General features: G+C 40.1%; 1 protein-coding gene across 8 annotated transcripts in view; it reads left to right on the forward strand.

Moving 5' to 3' along the window:
- Positions 1–12,413, forward strand: part of UNC5D (unc-5 netrin receptor D) — a 466,349-nt gene that overhangs the window by 439,330 nt on the left and 14,606 nt on the right. For all 8 annotated transcript variants that reach the window (XM_087814164.1, XM_087814166.1, XM_087814165.1 and 5 more), the window contains 2 exons: positions 1,121–1,285; positions 8,222–8,400. In XM_087814164.1, the coding sequence (XP_087670290.1) occupies positions 1,121–1,285; positions 8,222–8,400 (344 nt within the window). The remainder of the gene's footprint in view (positions 1–1,120; positions 1,286–8,221; positions 8,401–12,413) is intronic.

Genomic DNA, 12,413 nt, shown 5'->3' on the forward strand with positions numbered 1-12,413 from the left:
TAATCACGGCCTTTGGTCTTATAACACATGCTGGCTTCGTTACCAGTCACACCTCAGAGTATCTAACTTCCAGCCCACCTTTCAATGTTAGTATTATAGAAAACTACATTTATGGCAACAGGTAAAAGTGCAAATTAATGAGAGCAGAGAAGAAAAAAGTGAGGATGGACATGACTAGAGGCTGGACATACATGATCATCACCAAGGACCCAGCCTGATTTGAGCAGGCATGAGAGAGTTTTTAGTAGATGAAAGTATATCAGTTTCTAATATTCTGACCTCAGAATATCGACTGACCTCTACTTCACCATGTCATAGAGCCACATGCCTGAGCACAGTCCATTCGGTGGCAAGCACTAAGTGGTAATGGGGTAAGGATGCTTTACATAGATTTTATAATTTCCCTCCTCATTTAGTAAAAATTGTTTTTGCCACTCAATTGTCTATAAGTCCCTTGAGAGTGGGGTCTGAACATAATTCCTTACGGTTCATCTAGTAAAGTGCTTGGTGATTAGCAGGCACCATCCACAGTCTTGTGGAATGGATGAACTGAATGAGGAATTGGCAAACTAGACTGCTGTGGGGCACTCAGTGTGCTTGTGTCTCTCTGGGATGTGTGTATATGCATGTGATTCTGCAGTAGGTATAATTTTTAACCTGGATATGTTAGCAATGTTGTGTTCTGTTTATACCACTCAGCATGAGTTTGTGGTATGGGGACAAGTTCTGGTCAATCAGTTCTTTAGCATAATTTTAATTAAAGTGAGAAAAAGCTTGGGTAGGAGAATGGAACATACGAATGTCCTAAGAACATTTTTTTTTAAGTGGAAAAGCATTATGATTCATGTTTGATGCATTCTTTCTGATTGTGTCACCAAGTGAAATCTGAGCTCTTGCAGTGCAGTTCAGGAATTTAAATGTTATCAATTGGAATTGACATTAATTACTTTTGTGCTGCTTGGCATATGCTGGAACATTATTTCTACAACAATTCTGCCAAAGTCACTTAGGCAATTATCTCTGCTGCAATCATCGTCATCATCACCATAATTATTGCTATTAAGTCTCATCTGAGCCAGGCTCTGCACACCACAGCCTCTTCTGTCCCTTCTCCCTGCAGGAAGTCCCGTTCTCCCGCGTGTGGTGCAGCAACCGGCAGCCCCTGCACTGTGCCTTCTCCCTGGAGCGCTACACGCCCACCACCACCCAGCTGTCCTGCAAAATCTGCATCCGGCAGCTCAAAGGCCATGAACAGATCCTCCAAGTGCAGACATCAATCCTAGAGGTGAGTACTTGGTCTATGGGCCTCTTGACCCCGTTTCCAAAGGACAGTAAGAACAATACACCTGTCACAGTCATGCTATACAGATAGCAGAAGAGAGCTTCAAAATGCACTAACTCTTTTACTCCTCATTACTGATAAGGGGAAATATAAACTTTTTCTCAGGCTTCAGACTGAGTTGAGCTTCCCACTGGGCAGGGAAACAACCCATCAGAACTTAGGCTCTGTGAAGGGACCTTTGGGGAAGGTACAGAGCTTTTTATACACAAAACTGCAAGCAATCTAATAACAGTCCATGGAAGGCTTGGAACACCATCTGAAACTCATTATTAGCTCACTGTGCACTTGAGACACATATGCCAGCAGGAGGCACAAAGTTACCATTGGGCAGTTTTCTGTTGCTTCTGACTAGTTTTCCAGAAGTCAGTTGCCCCATATGTGTTATTTCATCTTCAGGATCTTGGTTTCTTATTGTCTTACAATCTCTCAGACCTTCCAGAATCAAGGTTCTGCACATCTCCATTTCTCTTAAACCTAGACTCATCAATACAATAATATAAGATAGAGTAGATACTAATCTCTTTCTACAAATTAAAGAAATAGAAGTGCAAAGAGGGAAGGGACCTTGTCCAATGTTGTATCACGACTGAAGGGCAGGGCAGAGTTAGAATGAGGGTCAAAGGAGAAGTCACTTGGGAACTTTTGCCTGAAAGTACCTTGGGAAAGCTGCCTGAAGTCTGCCGTGACTGTGCTTGGTGTTCTCTCCTTAGGGCTATTTGAGGTTGGAGGGAGAGAGTAGCTGAGGGTTAGAATTAGGGGAGGCATGTGATGCTTCTGTTTAGCAATTCTAAAGTAATCCCTGGCCAGTTTAGAAAATCATACATTTTATTGTTCACCTGCAGAATGTGTGTGTGTATAGACACACACACACATACACACTTATACATACATATATAACTAACATATACTTACTTATTCATTTTGACTTGGCAGAAGGTTTAACACATTTTGTATACATACAACTCAATTTCGGAGGATTTTTTTCCTTTGAAAACTTGTAGCCTTATAGCATTATCACTTTGCTCCATTCTCATTTCAATTCATTATTCATGCATAATGAGTGTTGCTAATTCCCCAAATAGTTTTTCTGAAGAGCGGGTGGCTTTCCAAAGGACTGTGCCTCAAAATTGATAGCTGTCTTAACTGACATGTTTATACAGTATTTGCATTCATTATTGCCAATTAGCATTATGTGCTAAAGTAGTTTTGATGGGGAAGTTATATCCAGAAACCTAGGTAGGATATTTTTAGAGTATCTTTCTTGAACAGTCATGGCATATTTCACACAATGCATTTCAAAGTAAAATAAAAATTGTAAGGAAAGTTTTAAAATAAAAACCAAAGGAAGAACCAAGGTTTTCCTTCTGGTATTCAGAAGCATGAAGGAAAGAGCAGGACATAAAGATGCCTCGGATGCAAATTGCCCTAAATGTCTGTTAACAAGTCAACAAAGAATCCTAAGTTTAAAAGATTTTTATTTTTCAAGGCGCTCAGATATCAAGGATCAACTTCTGCTATTACAGGATATTTCTGTAAAAGGAAGGTGATGAGTTGATAAATCCTGGTACCTTTGCTCCTTGCTTAAATAAATTCTTGAAGTGCATGAAAGAAAAACGAGCTAATAAACATAATCTTATCCTTTACTCTCCAGTCTCTTTTTTAATGCTTCACGAAGTTTACAATCACTTTGAAATGCCTTGAAGAAGGTAATATCACAGTATCTCTTGATAAAAGAGACAAGTAAGAGAATAATATTTAGATATTTAATGTTGGGCTAGAGTCATCCAATTTGTAAGCTACCGCATTTTAGGAGGTTTATGAACCCTTTTGATCCTGTAAGGATCGTTTTATTAATTGCTTCAAGTGTTACTGCTGGAATTTGGCTCAGTACACCTCCATCTCTTTGGAATAAACTGTGATTCATAGGCAAATCCAGTTTGTTGTACTTTCCTCTATCAGAAGAAAATTAATAATTCTTTTGAAAGCCACTGTATTTCAAGCACCATTTCATGTGCTTTCACATACAACTGTCACAACTCTGTGGATTAGTATTATACTATAACAATTTTACATGCTATAACAGTCTCGGAGGTCAAACATCTTGTCCAAGGCCATAGAGCTAATGAGATGGGTAGTCAAAGTTCCCTCCTGAGATACCTGACTTCAAGACCAAAGACTGGATTGCCATACCACGCTACTTCAGGATCCCAGTCAAGGAGGTCTGATTTATCAGTCCTAACTGCATGCCTTGTCCACAATATAAGCCTTCTCTTTGGGGGCTTAGACACTAGTGACAAACATCGCAGCACCAGCAATTTGTCTCCGAGTATGAAAGTATATGAACATTGGGATGTTCTTTCCTTAAGACTGTAGAAGGATGAGATGTAACTATTTGTGTGATGGGCTAGAATAAGTGTTCATTCTATAGATCTTAAAGAATAGAACAGATTTCCTACATATAGATCTTCCTGCCATGAGATGTCTTGATTGAATGATCACTCAGGGTCCTTCCAGCCCTAGGACTGTATCACTCCTTGGAAAAACATACATCTGGTGATATATGTAATGAATAAAAGCCATCCTCTTCCCTTCAAAAGTGACTTGGTTTTTGTGGTAGATGGTTCAAGAAAAAGTGAAGATACATAAACTGCTGAAAAATTGGTATTACCTGGGGAGGAAGCAGGATACATTCCAGACACAGCTCTGTATCAATCGGTGAACAGGAATAACAGATCAGTTATTAAATTGCATCATATTTCATGGCCACTAGGCTGAAAGAGATTGCATTGGGTGGTTTTAATAAGTTAGTAATAGGGTTGTGTTGAATGACAATAAAATTATAATAATAGGAAGTAATTAAAACTTTTGAAGATTTTAAAAGATTTCTTTGAAATACAGTTTTTAATATTTCCCCTCCTCCAAAGTCCTAGCTCATTTAGGCTTAGGGCTCCCAATTCCTACCTTACTTTAATGGATCATCTTAGTGTTGCTATTTCATGAATTTAACAATGGAACCATGAGAGGTAAAAGAGATACATACCTACAATTATGATCATTATGTGTGTAAAATAATATTGATTTTCAGTGTCTAAATGCAGTGATTATTCTCAGTGAAAGCATTTGGTTCTTTCTGTCCAGCCTCACCCACCGTATTCCTCCCAGCCTGTTCTCTATGAGATAAATGCAGTCCTTCCTATCCTCTCACATTATTCCAGTAATCAAGATAATACATATTTTCTCTTCTTTAGAGTGGCCATTATCATGTCAATCTTTAGAAACAGGTTGGTTCTCCTTAAATTTAGCCCGACTGAATTAGCTAACGATCATCACCAACTGATACTCTATAAAGCAGTGGTATCGCTCATCTAAGAATTGTGGGTGGAAGCAAAATAAATTTGCTATTATGGAAGAAAAGGGAAAAATCATCAAGTAATTTATTTCATCATTCCTTATTAACATATTATTATTGAAGAATCTGTTTTTTGGTAGAAGCAACTTTAAATGGGAATCTTACATGCTACAATTTTCCCTTCAAGCAATTTCTCTTATCTTTCTTCCCAAAGTGGTGGAAGTTGGGGATGATTTGTCTGTTACAAGAAAGACAGGATACTTGGAATTTCTCATTGATTTACAGCTCCCAAGCTAACCAGGTAGCAGCTGCTTATCTCAGATGTGCAGAGCATGAAAATCTACTGTTCCTCTGAATATTTAATTTAAACAATCAGAAAATGTGATGTATCTACAGGATTCTTATTACTTGGCCCAGATGTCTTTTTGAATGCACCCATAAATGTTGCATAAAGTGTCATCCTTATGCATGGAAAATATTTAAATTTGGAAACTTTATAAGGCAAATGGGGGGCCCACTTATTAAAGTATAGTAAATAGAAAAAATACTTATTTTTAGAGTTAGTCTCATAATATTTTACTCACCTTCAGATTGTACCATTCCATTCCATGTTTTCTGAAGACTTTATGTGTCAAGGTGGTCTTTCTTCTACCGACAGTGAAGATAGAGCTTGGTGCATTTGCTCAACTCCTAGATGCCACGAGGGCTTCCAGAAGCCAGTTCTCTGCCTACTGCAGTCCTTTGGCATGGACAGTTTCAATGTTTTCAGCTTCATTGGCAAGCCACCTTTTCACGTGTTAACTCACTTGGGTGCCATTTTATAATAACTGCCATGTTTCCTTGCAAAAAATTCCTTTTCCTCCTCTAACCCTAGTTTCTATCATCTTTTCTAAGGACGTTGTCCTGCCCTAACTCAGGAAATATTTAAGAAAGTTATTTGTACTTGATTTGCATTGTTAAAGGCTAGAATAAATTTTATAAACTATGATTTTAAAAAAGTGATGTATCTTGTAACCTATTTTATGCACTAAAAAGCCTGAGTTGGTTTATTTTATAACCATCCAATATATTAAAAAGGAATTCTTCATTCTGCCTAAAATAATCACTTATCCACTCAATTTTTATTCAATCAATAGCTACCCATCCTTCAAGGCCAGCTCAAGTGCCTCCTCCTTGAAGCCTTTCCTGCTCTTAATTCCTGAAGCAAAATGTTAATATCACTCAGAAAGTATTTTTCTTAACTACCCTATGCTGTGGGTTTCTTGATACCTGTCTTGAAGCAGGATGGTATAGGGAAATGAGTCCTGGTGTAGGTATCAGAATATCAGAATCCTAGCTTTAACTGTGTCACAAACTGCATTGGTGACTTTTATCAAATTTCATAATCTCTCTGGAGTCTATGAAAATCCCAAAAGATTTATTAGGAAATTGAGGCTGACAGAGGTCACGTAGCATCCAGGGTCACTGAGCTGGAAGTATAACCTCATACTTTGACTCTGTAAACCATGCTTTTTCTATTACCCCATGCTAACTTCAAATACTGGAAGAGTTTTGATGAGCATTTTTCTTTAGTATTCCAGGGAACAGAACTAAAACCAGTAAGTAGAATCTGTTTAATAAGATAGCATGTGCTTTGATTTTACAAAAAGATATAATATGCAGCATTTCTCAAATGTATTTGACCATAGAACATATTCCGAGACACCCTTTTGGAAATGCTGGGTTAAGGCATTGTTTCCAAAACACAGCCCTCAAAATGTAACTGTGTTAAATGGTTCTAGAGAGACAAAAATATATTATCAGTCATTCATAAGATCTCTGAATGAACCAGTTTTCTCCATTAAATTTTTGAAGACATAAAACTTGTCAGTTCTGAAGGTTTATAATTGTGTGAGCCTGGGCACTAGCCAAAAAGGCCACCATGGTTTGGTGGCCTCAGTAGGAAGGTGTATAATGACTTGAAAAATCAGGGCAGGGTCACAGGGCAGTTCAGGAAAGGCATGTGTTGACTTGAAGGGCAGCCAAGAGGACAAGTTCTTAACACAAAGGATAGTTTTTTTGAAGTTTAAACAGTCCTAAGTAGTCCCTTAACCCAATCTCACACTTGATGTTTTAATTTCCCTTTGTATCAGCTTTCTCTGGCTGTATAACAAATTTATCACAAAGTTAACAGCATAAAACAACTCCCATTTATGGGCTCACATTTTGTTGTTGATCAGAAGCGTAGGCATGGCCATCTTACAAGGCTTAGATCCAGGTTGTGGCAGGACATGTGTTCTCAGCTGGGGCTCAAAGTCCTTTTCCAAGCTTAGTATGTGGAAAAATCAGTTTCTTGCAGCTAGAGAACTGAAGTTCCCATTTTCTTGCTGGCTATTGGGTAGGGGTCACTCTTAGCTCCTAGGGAGCACCCTCAGGTCCTAGTCTCATTTCCTGTCCTCTCACCGATAATTTTCCTCCAAGCCAGCAGTAGAGATAACTCCAGATAAGAGCTTCCTCTTAATTTTCCTCTAAGCCAGCAGGAGAGATAACTGCAGATAAGAGCTCCTCTTCTCTTTAAAGGGCTACCTGATTAGGTCAGGCCCACCCAGGAAAATTTCCCTTGATCAATTCATACTCAGTTGTTTAAGGACTTTAATTACACCTGCAAAATCCCTTTTGTCTAGTAGCATAGCATAATCATGGGAGGGATTCCATCAATTACTTTTCAGGTCTTAAAATTCTGTTAGTCCACATAAACTTGTCAGCATCTACTCCAATGTGACACATTTCTGTGTGGTTTCATGTTGGATATGATGATCCAATTACTATGATGTATTGAAATAACAAATACTCACTGAACAACTCTAAATCAGAAGCAAGGGGGGCAGACAAGAGGTAGAAGCCTTCCAGCCTGCACCACTCCACAGAATACTCGAGATCTCAATCCTGACTCATGGCTGGTTCCTATCTACTAAAGCAATTTGATTCTAAAACAAGACCAAAATTTTTACTATCGAATCACACAACGTTAGGACTGGGGAAAACCCAAACTTTAAGATGATCAACACACAATCAGTTCCCCCTTTATAGCTTTTCTGACAAGTGACTTCCCAGCCATCAGACCATTCATCTTTGGTCAGTCCTAACTCTCAGAGGGTCATTCCTTACACTGAACTGAAATCTATCATTTGGTAGTTTCATCCTACTGATTCTAGATCTACTCTCAAACCCCCCCCCCCAAAAAAAATGCACATGCACATGTCTAACTCTGCTCTCACCTGATAAATCCTCAGATGTAGGAAGCTGATCATTGTGACTCCCCTGAGTGGAAGAGGCTGTTATTAATCTCCAGTACATGATTCACTAGGCTACTGAGAAGTTATTTAGTACTTTAGAAGAGAGGGGAGCTTGTCAATATATTTTATAGAGCCTCATCACAATAGGCAAGCATTTTGTGCATGTGAGCTAACATAGATTTTCTTAAAAAATGAAAGTGTTGAGCAGGTGTGCTTCCACTTGGATCTGATCATGCTTTTCCTATTTTGTTTCAGAGTGAAAGAGAAACCATCACTTTCTTTGCACAGGAGGACAGCACTTTCCCTGCACAGACTGGCCCCAGAGCCTTCAAAATCCCCTACTCCATCAGACAGCGGATCTGTGCTACATTTGACACCCCCAATGCCAAAGGCAAGGACTGGCAGATGTTAGCACAGAAAAACAGCATCAACAGGTAACTGGGGACAACTTCTGAAAGAAGGTTTTACTCGAGCAGCTTTGGTAAATGAAGCGGGTTGGGTGTATTCTTGTGCTTTCCAGGCTCTGATATTCCTCTGACCCTATTTCATGTGAGGTCCAGCTGAGTAAATGGGAAAAGAACAAGAATATGACACTGCCATTGGGGACATTATGGAAAAGCCCTACTTTGGTCCTGGGCCCATCTCTGTGTTTGCTAACTGGGCCACACAAATGGGAGAGTGAGACTATGTCACCTGGGTGCTCACGAGGGACCCAGCACAGTCCCGAGACAGATACAGAAATGAAGAGGCAAGTTCCTCCAATCTGCTCCCCACCATTCGCTAACCTTAAGCATCATTTAACCCTTAACGGGGACAAGCTCAGCGTGCAGAAGTGGGTAGCTCCAGATAAAAAAGGAAGCCTGAGGATGGTAACTCTCAGATTTGAAGGCAGAGGGCATTAGAAAAGCAAAAGTTTGCCCAAGCACTGTGAATGAATCTGCTGCTTAAACGGGCACTGCTCATTACTGAGCAAACACTGTAGTTGAGTTGACAGTAGAAAAGAAAGATTTATAATGGGCTTTGTTACATTAGATGAGAAACTGCAGGGTGATGCTGCGAGAGCTCTAGCGATGGGCGGCCAGTTTGGGCTCCCCTTGATGAATCGGGGGAAGGCACTCACCAGTAATGTCTCCTCTCTCCCTAATCCACTTCACATGCCCCAGAGTGGATAGAAGAAACAACAAGTTTCCCAGAACCGTTTTATTTCCCTTTTCTTTGGTATTACTTTTTTTCCTCTTGAGGCAAAACCTTATTTTCTTACTGTTTGGCTTGCTCTGTTATTTCCATTTTTTGTTCTTTATTTTCACAGACAGGCTACCTGACCCTTTCTTCTCTGAAAGGGAGGGTAGGTGTCTGCCAAGAAAGACTAGAGTGCTGTTCTCTGTTCCGAGTGGGGTCCAGAATTCAAGAAGGATGGGCCCAGCTAGAAAGCAGTCAGGCTCACAGAGGAAAACCAAGAGAGGAGGCATTGCCGCAAGAGAAAACACATTTACAGAGACAGCAGGCCCAAAAAGAACAGATACATTCTTGAAAGGGGATATATTGAAAATGAAAGAATACCAAAATGAATGAGTGTACAGGAAAAAAATAATAATGTGAATATTTCCCAGCAACTTTGAAACAGGATAAGATGTCTCGTTTATAACATGAACACCATGACTAAGGCAAGTTCGCTTTCCGATCAGCTTAGGGACACGAATGAAAAACTTACCCAGAAAACAGAATTTAGTTTAAAAAGAACACTGGGCCTGGCCCGTGTGGCTCAGCTGTTGAGCATTGACCCAGGAACCAAGAGATCACCAGTTGATTCCTAGGCAGGAAGGGCACATGCCACAAGTTGCAGGCTTGATCCCCAGTTGGGGTTGTGCAGGAGGCAGATGATTGATGATGTTTCTCTCTCAACAATGTTTCTATCTCTCTATCTCCCTCTCCCTTCCTCCCTCTCTGTAAAAATCAATAAAAACATGTTTTGGAAAAAAAAGAACATTGGGCAGGGACTTGAAAAATCTGCAGGGCCCTCCTGGTTCTATGACCAATACTGTGTGCCTAGACACATCACTTATCATCCGTGTTTCTTTTCTACAAATGCAGTTCATAGAGTTCGGACTGCATTAACTTTCTAATCCATTCTGGCTTTTAGAGTTTATGATTTTTCATTCATCATTTATAAGAAAGTAATTGTCACAAACCCTCCAGGTGTGCATGTTCCTGCCTTGTTCTGTTTTATTGTCCATTCATAGTATACGTAAGAGAATGACAGTGAGTACCTCCAGAGTCGTCAAGTTCTGACGGTGCACAGCAGGGAAAATGCATCTCAACCCAGGAGACTGAGGCTCAGGTCCTTTGGTCTCTGGGCTCTAATGAGCAGTAAATGGCTACGCAGGAGCACACTGCCCCCTCCAGTGACCGGGGTCATGAAATAGGAGTACTTGGTGTGTCTGTCTGTTCGCTTGCTTCTGGTTTTCCCTAAGGTCCCTTCTCCAGGAAAGACTTCATTTCCTTGACCTAAGAAATTCAAATGACCTACTTTTTGGAAAGTTTCTAACATAGTCCCCAGAAAATGTCGATTTCCAATAAATGTTAGTTATTCCCTTTAATATTTTCACAATTAATATAGCAATTTGGAATGGCATGAATCTACATAATGCACTTGTATCTTTCAATCTCATTTAATTAACATATTCAACATCAGTGAATGGCATTTCCTACCCTCCCTTTTATTCTCTAACTTAACTCTTCAAAAGTAGTCAAATAATGGAGCAAAAATGATGTAAACTGGGGCTTAGCAACCTTTTTCTATGAAAGAACCACATAGTAAATAGTTGAGACTACATGGGATCTGTTGCAACTACTCAGCAAAATTTAGCTCTGCTTCTGTAGTGTGTATTAGCTGGAGCAGCTAGGCATGAATGTGCACCAATAAACTATATTTTAAAAACAAGCAAGGACCCCTATCTGGCCTGTAATGCATAGTTTACTGGCCCCTCATTTAAGTGAGCCCGCTCTTACTCACTAAAACTTCCATAGGATCTTATTGCTTCAGTCAGGGTTACACAAGGAGCTACGGCTTCTTCACCCCTCTCTGCATCCAGGCCTCTTGGGAGGGGAAGCACAGGGTAGGGTCTTCTGCAGGCTGCTGTGTTTCCAGCAGAGAGGGCCGCCAAGACATTCAGAGAAGCAGAATGGGAGAAAACTGCTAAAAAATCCTTTCGCACCATGTTAGCTCATTCTCATTTTGCAGAAACTTTTGGTTCCTTTTATGTTTTCGTCAGTGAACCAAAAATATATCTTCTACATGGGAAGAAACATGTGACAGAGATGAAGGGGATTTCCCGATGTAATTTGTCCCAAATCGCTGGTCTTGCTCCCTTATGGTTATAAATGAGATAATACAGAACTGATCATCAGCGTGTGTGAAAACACAGATATCTAACCGTCAGCATGCCCGTATATTTGGGTAAGAAAGCTTTCTGTAGCTTGAGATTTCATCAACTGTGGGATCACAAGAGAAAGATGATCCCAGATCACATAGTCATTCTTTCTATTCAGAGAATTCACCGACCTTGATTTTGTGACAACGCATTTACCTGACTCTTCCCCTCTTTTATTAATTTCCAAAAATGTTAGAAAGCTAGTGAAGCAACAGCCCTCAAATCGTGAAGGAAGAGTTTGCAAAGGAAGCCGAGGGAAACATTTGTTTTATTTACATGCCAGAGAAAATGTTCTCTTACCCTCTTTTTGGTAAATGCAAATGTCACTGATGATAATCTGCCTTTTTGCCAAACAAGTTTCTACTTAGAGCTGAATAGGAGAGAAAGGAGATGGAATATGAAGTTAAAGGCTTCGTTTAGCAATTGGTGAGAATGTGAGAAGTGTCAGTGGCGGGTGCTGTAAGGCGGCGACACAGGTGGCTTTGCAACTCGCCTGGCATATGGATCACGCTACATAAGCTCCACAGCCCAGCAAAGAGCATCATCAGTAACAGTCGCAGTTACAGATTCTGTGAGCAAACTCTATCACTGAGAGTCCATACTTGCCGCACATCAAAGCTGAGATTGCACATTCTTTCTTTAAACTCAGCTGCAGTAATGCTCCGTTTCAGTGCTCTGGGCCACAGGCGATGGGTAGGGGGATAACGGCTGAGAAATGAAGAACTGAGTGCACAGGAGTAGGTGGTGGGCAGCATTGCTGAAGACTAAACAAAATAAATAACATTGGAGACTGCTTCAGCCAGAAGTGTTCTCGCATCTCTCAACTTCCATAGCACTTGGTATTTTTATGATGCTTTCCTTTTCAATTACATTTGAATATATCATATTAGGGGAAATGCTATGAATTGTTCTTAAATGAATGGCATGAACTTTTTTTTAACCCTCACTCAATATTTTTTTTTTTCCATTGCTTTTCAGAGGGGAAAGGGGGGAGAGAGAGAAAGAGAAAGAAAGAT

The sequence above is a fragment of the Miniopterus natalensis genome, chromosome 2 (assembly GCF_054644295.1).
Source record: "Miniopterus natalensis isolate mMinNat1 chromosome 2, mMinNat1.hap1, whole genome shotgun sequence".
Lineage (NCBI taxonomy): Eukaryota > Metazoa > Chordata > Mammalia > Chiroptera > Miniopteridae > Miniopterus > Miniopterus natalensis.